The sequence below is a fragment of the Vicia villosa genome, linkage group LG4 (assembly GCF_029867415.1).
Source record: "Vicia villosa cultivar HV-30 ecotype Madison, WI linkage group LG4, Vvil1.0, whole genome shotgun sequence".
Lineage (NCBI taxonomy): Eukaryota > Viridiplantae > Streptophyta > Magnoliopsida > Fabales > Fabaceae > Vicia > Vicia villosa.
Window position 1 is genome coordinate 8,080,815 of NC_081183.1, and position 17,622 is coordinate 8,098,436.

General features: G+C 36.6%; 1 protein-coding gene and 1 pseudogene across 1 annotated transcript; both read left to right on the forward strand.

The window, feature by feature from the left end:
* Positions 1–14,007: 14,007 nt before the first annotated feature.
* LOC131598761 (glutathione S-transferase T3-like) lies at positions 14,008–15,230 on the forward strand (annotated as a pseudogene).
* Positions 15,231–15,647: 417 nt separating this feature from the next.
* Positions 15,648–16,940, forward strand: LOC131598762 (uncharacterized). The gene has a single exon (XM_058871334.1). The coding sequence runs from the start codon at positions 15,648–15,650 to the stop codon at positions 16,938–16,940; it is 1,293 nt and encodes a 430-aa protein (XP_058727317.1).
* The last annotated feature ends 682 nt before the right edge of the window (positions 16,941–17,622 follow it).

A 17,622-nucleotide genomic window follows, 5' to 3' on the forward strand; every position in this document is an offset into this window, starting at 1 on the left:
TTCCAGAAATTGCATATGATAGTCCACGTTTTTGGAGAAGGGAAAGAAATTCTAGAAATTGTATTTGATAGTCCACGATTTTTGATAAGTGAAAGAAATTCCAAAAATTACATATGATAGTCCATGTTTTTTGATTAGGGAAAGAAATTCCAAAAACTGCATAAGATAGTCCACGTTTTTTGAGGAGGGAAAGAAATTCCAGAAATTGCATATGATAGTCCACGTTTTTGGAGAAGGGAAAGAAATTTCATAAATTGCATATGAAAATCCACGTTTTTGGAAAAGGGATAGAAAATCCAGAAATTGCATATGATAGATAGTCCACGTTTTTGAAAAAAATTCCAAAAATTGCATATGATTGTCCACGTTTTTTGAGAAGGGAAAGAAATTCCAAAATTCCATATGATATAACTTGAGAAAAAGCGATGCTAAAGGCGTACTTTAGGCAACGCTTTAGAAAAGTGCTGTAATAGGGCTTTTATAAAGCGCTTCATTGACAACGCTTTTTCCATAAAGCGCTGCTATAAGTTCAATAAAAAATTAAAAATTAAAACTAGAATAAGACTATGAATCAAGGGGGGAGAAGACACGGTTGAGTAGAGTCTGCCACTAGTATGACTAGATATGATAATTACTAGATGACTCTAACTTCTATTCATAGTAGAAGACAACCAATAGTAGATTTTGACTATCAGTTGGCTGAAAAATATTGTCCCACCAAAAAGATACAACTATGCAAACACTATTTTTTATGTTCTAAGTGCAACTCAAAAATTAGAATAATCATAACCGAAAAAACCTTAGGGAGGCATTTTAGAAATAAAAAAAAATAAAGAATTGTTTGAAAGCATCAAATGAGTACATGAATTCATCCAAAAAGAACCATATTTAGAAACTTGTTGATCTACTGTTGAAAGATTGTTTATAGTAGTATTCCTATCAACAAAAATAAGAGGTGATTATATTTTATGGTCTCCACGAGAATTAGTGTGACATTACAACTTATAAGTAATTGTTACTGTTTTAAATAAATTAGGGTTTGGTTTTGAAGTATGTTTTGATTCAGAACTTTAAAAACAATAATAAAGTAAAATAAAAGAATAATAGTGATTGAGAGATTGAAGGTAAGAAAAACACAAGAATGAGAAGTTGAATTGTGTTAACTTTTTCTTTCTTTTCAAAGATCTCTTATTAGATTCTAAATATAAGGTCAAGAATCTAAATCACAATTAAGTGTTTTACAGTAGATAAAAATAGTTCAGAGTTAGAGGAAAAAAAGAGAGACACAAATGATATATCCTGGTTCCTTCCACAAATCAAGAGTAGTCCAGTCCATTTGCACTTCCAGGGCATTTTCACTATAACTAAATATGATTACAGATGCTCAAACACACAAGCAAGAGACTTCTGATGCTCAAGAAAACAAGCAAGAGACTTGTAATGCTTAAGCCCCCAAGTAAGATACTTCTAATACTTGTAACACCCATATATAAATACATACATCAAAGCATATATGTATACATGAATCCAAGTATTTGGTACTGAAAATACTTATAAGTTCCTAGTCAACACATTATACATATTAATGCCCTAATACAAAAGTTCTACCACTGGCATAATACATACAAGATGTTCAAACAAAAGCTAAGAACTAGATCAAACAATGATCACAAAAGAAATCCACAACGGAAGCTTTGCCATATCCAAAAGAACCATAAGGAATAAGGAATCAAACTGCTTTCTCCTTACCCTTCGCGGAACCTGTAGTACCTGAAATCAATATATAATGGGGTGAGATAAAATAATCTCAGTGAGTTCCCTATCCTATGGATCCTCTCGGCTTTACAAGGTTCTAGTCTATCAATCTCAAGTCATAAAAGGAACTAGACCTTGAGTCACACACTAACATTATATGGAATCATACATAGAGTTCAACAACTCAAACACAATTACTACTAATCGGAAAACCGTTACCAAGGTATCCCTCTATTCCCGTCCCCTTCTACGTCTAGGATGTGGCACGAGTCATGGATCCTTTGGAAAATCTTGACATACGAAATGGATTCGGACTCATGAGCCTTCCCTCATGAATCGTCACTTCACATGGCCCGTACACCATCACAAGTCTCTACCCTGTTAGGTTCCATTCGTACACAAAAGCGGGAATTAAACCTGCCAAGATTATTAGTGCCTCTCTGCACAGTGCCTCTCTGCACATAGAATGCCTGTTAGCATTCAAAAGAAAAAGAAATAAAGAAAAACAATGGTTCCGATTAGTACATCATATAATGGTGATTGCTCACGCAAATCACTAGGCCTGTTAGCCTTTCCTCATAAAATTCTAAACACACGTATGTCCATATAATGTCTCATCCTAGGTTTTCTTTGTAAAGTTACACATACCTAACAAATCCTAGTTTTCCTCACTTATACTTATTCACATAACAATGAAGTTATTTAAACCTCTTTGATATAAACATATATAATAAAGGCATACCAATCCACCTGCAATAGGACTCAACCAAACAATTATCATTATTGTTTGTAAACAATGGCAATTTATCACAATTATAGAGTACATGTTCATCATACCAAAAGCATACCGTTCAAATGGTTCCAAACGATAGACAACCCAAGTAATCAAGCAAATTAACGACTCTCGATTAAATAATTCTCCTTTGATCCCAAAACCTACACTACTAGAAAGTACACGCTTCTAGCCTCCTACTGCTTCAAACGGCGATTAAAACAGAGTTACAGTTCAAAAGTTATGGCCGAAACAGTTTTATGTTTGAAATAAAGGATTCTAGTTAAGGAAGCTTCAGTTCGCGCCACGCAACAGCTTGGTTGCGCCGCGAACCCCGGGCAGTAGCCAACCCTCATAATTCTCAACAATGTTCGCGCCGCTAACAGATGTTCGCGCCGCCAACCTCTGGCAGTGGCAAGTCTCTCAAGAATTCCCATAGTGTTCGCGCCGCGAACCCCTGTACGCGCCGCGTACTGATGGCAGAACCAAACCTCCTAAAACCTGCATAGTTCGCGCCACGTAGCCCTTGTTCGCGCCGCGAAGCCCGCGAGAACTGAGTTCTCAGCTCTGCTTTATACACAAATCCCATGGTTCAAATCCAACTAAAACCACCCAAACCTATACCAGGTCATACTAAAGCATAGAAACAACTTATATATGATGTATTTATGGATTATAAACCCTTATTCATGAACATAGATGAAATTGGTCCAAAACCTAGGTTTCCATAAAAACCCCAATCCAAACTAAGATTCTCATCCATAAACAATCTATAAGTTTCTAACTAGAACCCACCTCGATTACGAGTCGTTGATGACGAAGATGAGTTGATTCGGCGGAGAAATGATGAAGATCCAAGATTTTCCTCTTTTCTCCTCTTGCTCTTCCTTCTCTCTACTTCTTCTCTCAAACTTGTCTTCTTGTTGTAGAAATGAAGAAGAAAAGCAAAAAGGAAAAAGATATAAGAAAATATCTTAAGTTACACTACTAACTCAAATGTCCAAAAGTATCTCTAATGCACCAATTAATAAAACCTCAGTGTCAGCTAATAGCATTAAAGCATTTAATAAATATGGGGTATTACATCCTCCCCCCCTTAAATAGAAATTCGTCCTCAAATTTAAGAATTACCTGAAAAGGTGAGGGTAAGCATCCCGCATTTCCGATTCAAGTTCCCATGTAGCATCACCCGGATGTGTCACATCCCACTGAACCTTAACAAGAGGAATCTCCTTGTTTCGTAACACTTTAGTCTCTCTTCCCACTATGCGGCTCGGTAAGGGTTCAAAAGTCAAATCTGATTATATCTCAATTGCATCTGGTAACACCGGCTGAAGAGGATCGGGAATAAACTTCCGTAGTTGAGACACGTGAAATACATCATGCATTTCTGATAGAGTAGGTGGTAAGGCTAAACGGTGAGCTACTTCACCAATCCTTTCTAGAATCTCATACGGTCCCACGTATCTCGGACTCAATTTCCTCGACTTAAACGGTCCTTTCAACCTCAATCTCGGAGTAACCTTCAAGAATACATGGTCACCTTCCACAAACTCCAAAGGCCTCCTACGGTTATCCGCATAACTCTTCTAACGATCTTGTGCTTGCTTAACCTTCTCACGAATCATCCTAATCTTGCCCGTGGTCTCTTGAATAATTTTGGGTCCCAAAATTCTATCATCACCAACTTCTGACCAACACAACGGTGTTCTACATTTTCTCCCATACAATGCCTCATAAGGTTCCATACCGATACTTGCGTGATAACTGTTATTGTATGCAAATTCAATCAATGGTAAAAGCTCCTTCCAATTTCCTCTACTTTCAAGCACACAAGCTCTTAACATATCTTCCAAGGTTTGTATCGTTCGCTCCGTTTGACCATCCATCTGAGGGTGGTTCGACGTGCTCAAACACAATTTAGATCCCATAGCTTGTTGAAAAGCTCTCCAAAACCTCGAAGTGAACTTTGGATCTCTATCCGACACAATACTAGAGGGTACACCATGCAACTTCACAATTTCTGAAATAAATAACCGTGCAAGATGACTTGCTTTGTAAGTAGTCTTCACGGTTAAGAAATGTGCAGATTTCGTCAACCGATCTACAATCACCCAAATAGAATCGTATCCACCTTGAGTACGAGGTAATCCAACCGCAAAATCCATTGAAATACTATCCCACTTCCATATTGGAATCTCTAGTGGTTGTAACAATCCACCTGGTCTTTGATGTTCAATCTTTACTTGTTGGCATACCGCACACTCCGATACGTACACCGCGACATCTCTTTTCATTCCGGACCACCAATAATCTCTTTTCAAATCTTGATACATTTTTGAAGAACTCGGATGTATAGTAAAAGCACCCTTGTGAGCTTCATCCAAAATCCTTCTCTTCAATAACGCATCGTCTAGGACACAAATCCTCTGATTAAACATAATCACTCCATCTGTAGCTCGCGTAAACCCTGGTTGAACCAACACCTCTTGTAACTTAGCATCTGACACTTGTGCTTGTTGAATGTCATTTCTCAAAATAGAATTAACATTCAAGTTTCCCATCAATACTCCATTTTGGGTCCAAACAAATTGAAGGTTGAGATCTCGAAATTTTTCCACTAATGCATACTCTAACATCATCAATTCGGCCCTCTTTAACACCTTCCGACTCAAAGCATCCGCCACTTTATTTGCCTTGCCTGGATGATACTTCAAGTCAAAATCATAATCTTTCAAGTATTCCATCCATCGCCTCTGACGCATGTTCAACTCCTTCTGATCGAATAGGTACTTTAAACTCTTGTGGTCACTGAACATTTCAAAATGAACTCCATACAAGTAATGACGCCACACCTTCAGGGTAAAAACAACCGCAGCCAATTCTAAATCATGAGTTGGATAATTCTCTTCGTGAACCTTTAACTGTCGAGATGTGTATGCTACCACCTGACCATCCTGCATCAATACTCCTCCTAATCCTTTCTTGGAAGCATCGCAAAATACTTCATAGGACATATTTGGATCAGGAACGATTAAAACAGGAGCAGTCGTCAATCTTTCCTTCAAGCCCATGAAACTCTGTTCACACCCCGAATCCCAATCATAAGGACACTCCTTTCGGGTAAGTCTAGTCATTGGTAAAGCCAATTGAGAAAACCCTTTTATAAATCTTCTGTAGTAGCCGGCTAAGCCCAAGAAACTTCGGACTTCTGAGACATTACTCGGTCTCTCCCAATTAATTACCACTTCAATTTTTGACGGGTCCACTGCCACACCTCCTTGAGATATGACATGACCAAGAAATCTTACCTCCGTCATCCAAAACTCACACTTGCTAAACTTAGCAAACAATTGATTTTTTAGCAATACCGACAGAACAATCCTTAGGTGTTCTTCGTGCTCTTGTGGAGTACGAGAATAAATAAGAATGTCATCAATAAAGACTACCACAAATTGATCTATGTAAAGCTGGAATATCTGATTCATATAATCCATGAAAACAGCTGGAGCATTCGTTACACCGAAAGGCATTACCAAGAATTCATAATGACCATAACGGGTTCTAAAGGCAGTCTTTGGCACATCTGAGCTCTTCACACGGATTTGGTGATAACCCGACCGCAAATCAATCTTCGAGAACACACAGGCTCCTTTCAATTGATCTAACAGGTCGTTTATCCTTGGTAAAGGGTATTTGTTCTTGATGGTGGCCTTATTCAACCGACGGTAATCAAGACATAGCCTCATCCCACCATCCTTCTTCTTTACTAACAATACTGGAGCTCCCCACGGCGAGACACTAGGTCGAACAAAGTGTTTAGCCATCAGTTCCTCCAATTGCCCCTTTAATTCTCTTAATTCGAGCGGTGCCATCCGATACGGAGAAATGGATATAGGAGTCATTCCCGGTATCAGGTCAATAGAGAATTCCACTTCCCTTTCCGGAGGAAGAGAAGTGACATCCTCGGGAAAAACATCAGGAAATTCTCTAACAACAGCAATTTGCGAAACCTCTAACTTGTCACCCGTCTCCTCAGTAAGAACCAACAGAACAGACTTCTCCTTCTCAAACAAGAAATTAATCATACCTACCGTACCTTCTAGTATAGTAGTCAAAACATCTTTCGGAGTAGCTTCTTCAGATGGAATAATGATTAACTTCTCCTCACACCCAATGAACACCGAATTAGCAGAAAGCCAATCCATTCCCAAAACAACGTCTACTTTCTTAAGGGGTAAACAAACAAGATCAATCTGGAAATTCCTACCACCCACAGATAAGGCACAATTCTCACACACCAACGGTGTCTCGACCATCTCATCCATAGCAGTAGTAACCGCCATAGAGGAAATAAAGGAGTAGCTTGCAACCCAAGTCGCTTCATACATTGCAATGACACAAAAGAGTGTGTTGCTCCACAATCAAATAGCACAAAACAAGAATGCCCATTAATGAAACACGTACCCGCAATCAGAGAGTTATCACTCTTGGTCTTCTAAGCATCCAAGGTATAAACTCTACCAGTACCCCTTCCTTGCACTTGATTCCTATTCTGAGGATAATTCCTAGCCATATGCCCTTCTTGCTGACAATGAAAACACTTCACCCCTTTAAAGTTACACCTTCCAAGGTGATTCTTACCACAGCTACGACACACCGGAGGTGCACTAGACCGAGAACCTTGCACTTGCTTCCCTTTGAAAGCTTGTGGCCTAGGTCGAAATTGTTGGCTTGGCCTTCCTCTCTCATTTTGATTCTTCTTCTTCAAGTCTTCCTCAGTTTGAACTTTCTTCAAACTGGTCTCAGCTACATAACATTGTCGCAACAACTCCGTATAAGTAGTGAACTCCCTCTGGGACACACTATGCGAAATATCATCCCTTAAACCAAAAAGAAACTGGTCCACCTTCCAACCCTCATCAGGAGCATACGCGACCTGCCTAGAGTAAGCAGCCAAAATTTCAAACTTCTCAGCATAAGTAGCCACTGACATATTTTCCTGCCTTAACTGTTGGAACTCCAACTCCTTCTTAGTCCTCAGTGAACTAGGGAAGTATTTCTCCATAAAATTGGTCTTGAAATTTTCCCATTCCTTAGGTACTTCCTGAGTAGTCATCAAAGCCGAAGCACCTTTCCACCATCTCATAGCCGGACCTTTCAGCGAGTGAGAAGCAAACACCACCTTGTTCTCTTCACTACAATGCACGATCTCAAATATTCCTTCCACATTGGCCACCCACTCATGCGCCTTTATAGGATCTAGTCCGCCATGAAATTCCGGAGGATTCATGCGAATGAAATCCCTATAAATCCCACCTACAGCTTCAGGCACAACCACTGGAACATTATGACCGCCATTCATATGTTGCATCATCTGCAGCATGAACTGATTCTGCTGCTGTTGCATCTGTTGCATGAACTGGGGCCATGGAACATTCGCACCGCCATCCGGTGGATTCACTTGTGGAGGCCGTGTGGGGGGTCGACCACGAGTCCTGCGTCCGTCCGCCATGTTCCTGGAGGTCATCAAAATGGGATTAAGTTGATCAGGCTTAATACCATAGTCATAACACAACAAAACTCATGGGAACACAACACATCTTAGACAGAAAGAAACACTTATAATATCTCATGGCTAGGTCGAGGATACGACCTGCTCTGATACCAACTGTAACACCCATATATAAATACATACATCAAAGCATATATGTATACATGAATCCAAGTATTTGGTACTGAAAATACTTATAAGTTCCTAGTCAACACATTATACATATTAATGCCCTAATACAAAAGTTCTACCACTGGCATAATACATACAAGATGTTCAAACAAAAGCTAAGAACTAGATCAAACAATGATCACAAAAGAAATCCACAACGGAAGCTTCGCCATATCCAAAAGAAACATAAGGAATAAGGAATCAAACTGCTTTCTCCTTACCCTTCGCGGAACCTGTAGTACCTGAAATCAATATATAATGGGGTGAGATAAAATAATCTCAGTGAGTTCCCTATCCTATGGATCCTCTCGGCTTTACAAGGTTCTAGTCTATCAATTTCAAGTCATAAAAGGAACTAGACCTTGAGTCACGCACTAACATTATATGGAATCATACATAGAGTTCAATAACTCAAACACAATTACTACTAATCGGAAAACCGTTACCAAGGTATCCCTCTATTCTCGTCCCCTTCTACGTCTAGGAGGTGGCACGAGTCATGGATCCTTTGGAAAATCTTGACATACGAAATGGATTCGGACTCATGAGCCTTCCCTCATGAATCGTCACTTCACATGGCTCGTACTCCATCACAAGTCTCTACCCTGTTAGGTTCCATTCGTACACAAAAGCGGGAATCAAACCTGCCAAGATTATTAGTGCCTCTCTGCATAGTGCCTCTCTGCACATAGAATGCCTGTTAGCATTCAAAAGAAAAAGAAATAAAGAAAAACAATGGTTCCGATTAGTACATCATACAATGGTGATTGCTCACGCAAATCACTAGGCCTGTTAGCCTTTCCTCATAAAATTCTAAACACACGTATGTCCATATAATGTCTCATCCTATGTTTTCTTTGTTAAGTTACACATACCTAACAAATCCTAGTTTTCCTCACTTATACTTATTCACATAACAATGAAGTTATTTAAACCTCTTTGATATAAACATATATAACAAAGGCATACCAATCCACCTGCAATAGGACTCAACCAAACAATTATCATCATTGTCTGTAAACAATGGCAATTTATCACAATTATAGAGTACATGTTCATCATACCAAAAGCATACCGTTCATATGGTTCCGAACGATAGACAACCCAAGTAATCAAGCAAATTAACGACTCTCGATTAAATAATTCTCCTTTGATCCCAAAACCTACACTACTAGAAAGTACACGCTTCTAGCCTCCTACTGCTTCAAACGGCGATTAAAACAGAGTTACGGTTCAAAAGTTATGGCCGAAACAGTTTTATGTTTGAAATAAAGGATTCTAGTTAAGGAAGCTTCAGTTCGCGCCACGCAACAGCTTGGTTGCGCCGCGAACCCCGGGCAGTAGCCAACCCTCATAATTCTCAACAATGTTCGCGCCGCTAACAGATGTTCGCGCCGCCAACCTCTGGCAGTGGCAAGTCTCTCAAGAATTCCCATAGTGTTCGCGCCGCGAACCCCTGTACGCGCCGCGTATTGATGGCAGAACCAAACCTCCTAAAACTTGCATAGTTTGCGCCGCGTAGCCCTTGTTCGCGCCGCGAAGCCCACGAGAACTGAGTTCTCAGCTCTGCTTTATACACAAATCCCATGGTTCAAATCCAACTAAAACCACCCAAACCTATACCAGGTCATACTAAAGCATAGAAACAACTTATATATGATGTATTTATGGATTATAAACCCTTATTCATGAACATAGATGAAATTGGTCCAAAACCTAGGTTTCCATAAAAACCCCAATCCAAACTAAAATTCTCATCCATAAACAATCTATAAGTTTCTAACTAGAACCCACCTCGATTACGAGTCGTTGATGACGAAGATGAGTTGATTCGGCGGATAAATGATGAACATCCAAGCTTTTCCTCTTTTCTCCTCTTGCTCTTCCTTCTCTCTACTTTTTCTCTCAAACTTGTCTTCTTGTTATAGAAATGAAGAAGAAAAGCAAAAAGGAGAAAGATATAAGAAAATATCTTAAGTTACACTACTAACTCAAATGTCCAAAAGTATCTCTAATGCACCAATTAATTAAACCTCAGTGTCAGCTAATAGCATTAGAGCATTTAATAAATACGGGGTATTACAATACTCAAGCACACAAGCAAAAGAAACTTTCAGATGCTCAAGCATACGAGTAAGAGACTATTTACAATCTGACTTAGAAAAAACTGTTTGAGTATTACACTTGATATACAATCAGAAGTGTAAACAAAATACAACACGGAAAGACTCTAAGGCTTAGGAGTTTCTAGAATATGCAAGTGACAAGAAACTCTAAGTTGAACTTATGCTTTTGATTTTATAGATTTACAACTCTTTCTTGTCAATACTTTGTTCGGTAATTTTTCTTCAAGTCTTCAGTTCCTTAAATAGGCAAACATAAAAGAGACGTTAGAGAAGAATTCTTGCACAAGTGAGTCTACAAGAATCTTTCATCAGAGACATTGGAAAAATTCCTGATATGGTTAATTTTGTTGAAAGGCCAGTTGAAATTCCTTTGCTTCAAGATGAATTAGTTGTTGCATTACTCATGTCTTTTGCATAATTCTACTAAGTTTTCTCATGATCAAAAGAAGACAAAATATCTTTAAGTCTGATAGTGACTGGACATAGTCTTCATGATCCTTAAGCTTTAACTGACTTCTGAGTCCTCATGGTATGGAGTTAAGAGAGATTTCACCAGGATTTATAGAGGTTCGACCAATCTATTGGCCTACTCATCTGCTCAAGAAAACTTCTTGAGAGTTTCACTAATAAATCTTTTGAGCTTTTACCAAGTTATGTCTAAGAAACTTATTACAATCAACTGATACATTTTCACAGGTTTATTCCTCAAACCAAGTGGAGCTTTTCACAAGCTTAGCTCACAAACCAAGAATGAGATATTTGTAACGCCCCGAATTTAATTAAATTGGTTAATTAAATTATTGAAGGATTTAAATATTGGATTCTGTCGTAATTGGATTTGTCGAAATTATTTTAAGGAACGTTTTTGGATGTATTAAGTTAAAGTATGAAAATAATATTAAGAATAATATTATTTATAAGTCGGAAATATTATATTGATGGGATATTAATAAAAGTGACATAATTGGTTATTTGAGTTAGTAAGCTTATTGGGCCATTTATTTTATTAAGTGAAGAATAATAATGTGGTTTTACCCTTAGGCCCAATGTTAAACTAAGGATAGGTTTTAGTGTTAGTAAGGGTTTAAGGAAAGTGTAGAGATATCATAAAATAAAAGCCATTTTTGTGAAGAAGGAGGCTAGGTCTTGAAGAAGAGAACCAAGTTTAGAGAAATCCCAAACCAAGAGTCAAGATTGGTAGAGTTTTCTTCAATTAAATAAGGTAAGGGTGGGGTTCTCTTCCTATAATGGGGCTTATGAAACCTTATATGTTAGGGATTAAGGGTTTATGTTATTGCAATTGCTTATGTTAATTGTTGCTGGAAAATTGAAAACCTATGAAATTCTGTATTGTTGTCGTTGTTGTTTGTGTTAATAACATGATGTTGTTGTTGTTATGTTCATGTTGCCGTTCATATGTTGCTGTTCATTTAAATGGGAAACATCATAATGCTATGAATCTCGTATGCCAAGGAAATATATTGTATGACCATGAATCTGCCTGCATAAACCGAAATTAGGCTATGAGATGAAATGAAATTTGCTAGTCACTGTGAGGCCTTAGGTGCGACGACCGGCAGCCCTTATGGCATGTAGTGACGGCCGGCACAGCTTTGGCTTGGATTGACGTTCGGCAGCTTTCATTATTATTTGGTGTTTTTGTTATATATATATATGTGTGTGTGTGCGCGCGCGCGCGCGCAGTATATTAATTTTAACATATATTTATGAGTAATGATACTTACTAGTACTATTAAGTTAAACAAATATTTTATTATAAGAATCATGTTTTGGAATATTAAATAACATTAGTATTTATATAATGCAAAATAGTTCCGTTTGATCGAAATAGCTGAATTAAGCGGTATATTTAGTTGTCCGGAATTTGATGAAAATTGACGTGGTAGCTAAGTTTAATTAGTACGTTAATGTGGTAGTGGTATTTTGTCGAAATTGTGATATTAATCGGTCGATTAATTAATGATTAAATTAATGTCCAATAAGTCTATCTAATTGGAATAAACTTGAATTTAGATTAAATGTTCGGTTGGTCGGTAAATAACGGTATCTTGAGAATTTGACTGTAATCATACTTTGGGATTTAGTAAATAACTTAGGAACTATGGTATGATAGTAATTAGTGAATTTAACCGAATGAATTAGATAATCGGTGAAGTAATTGAATTGTATCTGATTATCCGGAATCGAATTGTGATCATACCTTAAGGGTTGTTCTGGATATCTATGTGATTGTTTATTAATGGTATCGACCGTTGACTATGTGAATTCTTGGAATTGCTCTGTTGTTTATATGAAGTTGTTGTATTATGTGTGAAGTGTTAATATCTTTTATGAATTGATGATTGTGATATGGGTGTGTGCCTTGTGACGAATATTTTGTGAAGTAGATGATAAATCAAGAGACGGAAATTAAGGGATCCCAGAGAGACCGTGTACTTGCCAAAGACCAAATGTCACATCATCTTATATTAGATCACCCAAAATGCCAAGTCATAATGACGGTTACTATTCCCTTAAAATGATAATAACACTTATTTGTAGACCATCATTTCTTAGAAGATAAGCCAATTAAAGGAACAACATAAAGAATCATAGAGCCTAAACCTCTCATTAAACGAGTAGGTCCATCAAATCTATTAGACTGACAATCCCTAAATAGTTGTCCTTTGAGATATGTGTCCCCAAGAGAAGGTCCTAGCTAGAAACACAAACTCTAAATTTTTACTACAAAAGTCTTACTAATAACTCATATTCAGTTAAACACTATTCTAACCTTAAAAACCCTCGTCGTAACTCACTTGAACTTTAGAGTATTTAAAAATAGAGTATTTAAAGGTATTTTTAATAGTCAGACTGAACAAGTAGAACATCAAAATCTTCAACAAAATTCGCTATTAATTCGTATTCAACTTCCTTTTAGTGAACTAGAAAATCCTTGGTGAACCTAGAAACTTAGGCTATGTACAATGGTTTTATAAATTCAACACTCTTCTTTTTCATTTTTTATACTACACATCATCTTCTCTTTCTTCCACCTAATAATTCAACACACATTCAATTTATACTCACTACAATGATTTTGTTTAATAAAATTCAACATCCTATTCCACCACCATTCACAACACACTAAAAAATTTAAACATTTAAAACAACTAATAAAATTTTACAAAGTATTTTGTAGACCCCGCTCTTACATTCAACATGTTGAAAACTTTTAAGAGCATGAATATCGGTTGACACACAGCCGTTGCTACACATTTTTTAATAAAGTTGTTTTCAAATACTTGGATAATTGAGAAAAATAACGTTACTACATTTAAGCACGCTTTCATATTCAACCACGCTCCTTAACTAACATTTAGTGCCACGTGTGAAAAGCAATGGTAATACCATTAATGCAATTGTTAGAAATAATAAGAAGCCAATATATATTAATTTCAATTTCAAATTGAACGTTGAAGGATTTGACAATATATGCAACGGAAATAATTTTACAACGGTAATAATTTTTAACATAATAAATAGTCCCTCATTTTATTATAATTTTGATTTACCATTAGTTTAATTTTCAACTATTTATTTTTTTCTTCTTACTCATTCATTTGTCAATGGATTTCAATCAACACAACTCTTGGTCTAATTTTATGCAAAATGGTGGCATTCCTCCTTCTATTCCAAATCAACAAAGCAACTCATGCATCAGCAATGTACCTCTTATCTCAAATACACACCATAACCCAAATTTTCAAAACTCTCATTTTATCCCAAATTCACAAAATAATCCTTACTTTGGAAATTACTCATATCATACACCACCTTATCCATATCAATATCAACAATTTACATCTCAACCAACTAACCCCAATATTCCTCATGTGGCTCAAATAGGTAGTAGTGGCATGCAATCAAATGATCAAGAACACGAAACACAACAATTTTGCACTCAAGATAGTGTAGAAAATATTAACCTTGGTGAAGAAGTTGTATCTGCACCGGTTGCAAAAATGCCTAAACAAAGGTTCCAACAAAAAGAGGATGAAGTTCTCATTCAATCATGGCTCAACGTTTCAAAGGATTCAATTGTTGGGGTTGATAAAAAAGGAGATAGTTTTTGGAACAGGATTGGCGAAGCTTACAACAAGCATCGTGACGCCAATTACAAAGAGAGGAAACCAATGGCACTTAAAGGTCGATGGCACAAAATTAATCCATCTGTTCAAAAGTTTGTTGGATGCTACAAACAAGCCGTGTCTACACAACAAAGTGGGAGCTCCGAGAGCAATATCATGCAAGCTGCATATAAAATTTATTTCCAAGATGAAGGTGAAAAGTTTATTTTTGAGGCTGCATGGAGATTATTGAAAGATGAACCTAAATGGCTCGCAGGTTCATTGGAAGCTTCTACAAAAAGAACAAAGAATTCAGCTTCAGGAGCATATTATTCATCTTTTGATCCACCGACACCAACGAGTAGCGAATACAATCCACCATCACCTACTTTGGCTCGTCAACCAATCGGTCAAAAGGAAGCCAAGAGGAAGGAGAAGGAAAAGTTTGTGGAAAAGTCTACTACTCCCAATGTCAAATATGATTCTTTGAAAGATGACTTCAAAAAAAAATTGATTTGATGTCAACGTTTGCACGAGACTATGCACGTATTGAGGGTGAAAAAGTTGAGATAGAAAGAAAAAAGCTTGAGAGTGCAGAGGAAAGATTGAAGATGAATGATTTGCAAATACTTTCAAAAGATACATCAAATATGGATACAAGACAACTACAAGCTCATGAATTATTGTGCGACATGATTAGAGAAAAATATGGAATTAATTAGTATGATTATGTATTTTGGGCTTAATTAGTATGATTATGTATTTTGAACTTAATTAGTATGATTATGTATTTTGAACTTAATTGATATGGAATTAATTAGTATGATTATGTATTTTGGGCTTAATTAGTATGATTATGTATTTTGAACTTAATTGATATGTACTTAATTAGTATGATTATGTATTTTGAAATTTTTACTATTCAAACTAGCCGTTATTCAAACTAGCCGTTATTCAAACTAGCCGTTAGTCAAACTAGCCGTTATTCAAACTAGCCGTTATTCAAACTCAAACTAGTCGTTACAAACTAGTCTTATAAATAGTATTAACTTGAACATTAAACTTCATTGTATTTCTCAACCTTTTTCATTCTCTACAATTTGTTATCAACTTCCACTTAATATCAAACTTATTTTCACATGGATCCTTCCAATCCTTCCCATATCGCAAAAATGTTCATGGATTATATGAATGATGATATGGATGAAGAACTTGTGAGGTTGTTTATGGAAGAAGAAGAAGCCTCGAGCTCTAAAAGGCCTAGACGTCAAAGAAGGAATATAGAGAGGAATCGTGAAGAGGGACATAATCGATTGTTCAATGATTATTTTTCACAAACTCCAGTATACACGAATGAGCAATTTCGTCGAAGGTACCGAATGCATAAACATGTGTTCCTTCGTATTATTGAAGCTCTGGGTCAGCACGATGAGTATTTTCGAATGATGGTTGATGCAACTGGTAGGTCAAGTCTTTCACCATTACAGAAATGCACTGCTGTTATCCGTATGTTGGCATATGGAACATCTGCTGATAGTGTGGATGATTATTTGAGAATTGGTGAAACCACAACACTAAAATCTGTTGATAAGTTTACAAGAGGAGTGATCAACATCTTTGGGGCACAATATTTGCGAAGGCCAAACGCTGAAGACATTGAACGCCTAATGCGAATGGGAGAGGCACGAGGATTTCCAGGTATGTTAGGGAGCATTGATTGTATGCATTGGGAATGGAAAAATTGTCCAGTTGCATTGAAAGGGCAGTATGTTCGAGGCGATCATGGGAAACCAACTGTTATGCTTGAAGCAGTGGCTTCACAAGACTTGTGGATTTGGCATGCATTCTTTGGGGTAGCGGGTTCAAACAACGATATTAATGTGTTGAACCAATCCAATGTCTTCAACGATGTTTTGCAAGGACGAGCTCCTCAGGTTCACTATACAATCAATCGTACTGAATACAACAAGGGTTATTATCTATCAGATGGTATTTATCCTGAGTGGGCCACGTTTGTGAAAAGCATCCCGATGCCACAAGGGGATAAGAGAAAATTGTTTGCCCAACATCAAGAAGCGGCAAGAAAGGATATTGAACGAGCATTTGGAGTTCTCCAATCCCGATTTGCGATCATACGTAACCCAGCACGATCGTGGCACTTAGACACACTCCAGCGCATAATGAATACATGCATAATATTACACAACATGATTGTTGAAGATGAACGTTCCACATATGGTGGAAATTTTGATTTTTCTTATGATCATTTAAGCTATGACGCAACAACATTGCCGAATGATTCTAATATTGATTTTCAAGAGTTCCTGCGTAGAAGATTTGATGTTCGTGATAGACAAATTCATCGACACCTTCAACAAGATTTGATAGAACATATATGGCAACGTTACGGGCAGGAGAATAGTAACAATTGAAAAATATTTTAAATATATCATTTTCTTGTATTTTATGCTAGTAATTTATTTTAATGTTTATGTTTTTTTAATGTATTTTTTAAGTAATTTATTTTAAAGTTTATGTTTTTTTATGTATTTTTTAGTAAATTATTTGTGTCATGTATTGTATTTTTAATATATATATTTAATCTTTATTTATTTTAAATGTATAATTTTTAAACATAATTTAATATATTTGAATTAAATTGTTTCAATTATATATTTTTTATAATATAAAAGAGAGATATATTGTAAGATTTGGTGGGACCCATTTTAAAATTTTTGATGGGTTGTATGGATATTTAGGCTCTGTTTGGTAAAAATAGCGGTTGACTGATAAGCTAGCTGATAGCTGATAGCTTATGGCTGATGGCTGATGACTGATAGCTTATAGCTGATGACTGATGACTTATAGCAGATAAGCTGATTGAAGTGTTTGGTAAAATTAGCGGTTCAACTAGCTAATTAATTAAAATGACATAAAAGACATTTAACATATAATTATTTTATTTTAAAATAAATTAATTATAGAGGGTAAAAGTGGATTTTAGTTAAAATAATTAGGGTAAAAATGGAAGAAAAAATGATAAGCTATAAGCTATAAGCTAAAACGCTATTTGAAATAGCGTTTGAAAAATAAGCTATAAGCTAGTAAAATAAG

Coding starts and splice junctions, on each gene's coding strand:
- LOC131598762 (XM_058871334.1), top strand. CDS start 15,648: ATGGATCCTTCCAATCCTTCCCATATCGCAAAAATGTTCATGGATTAT.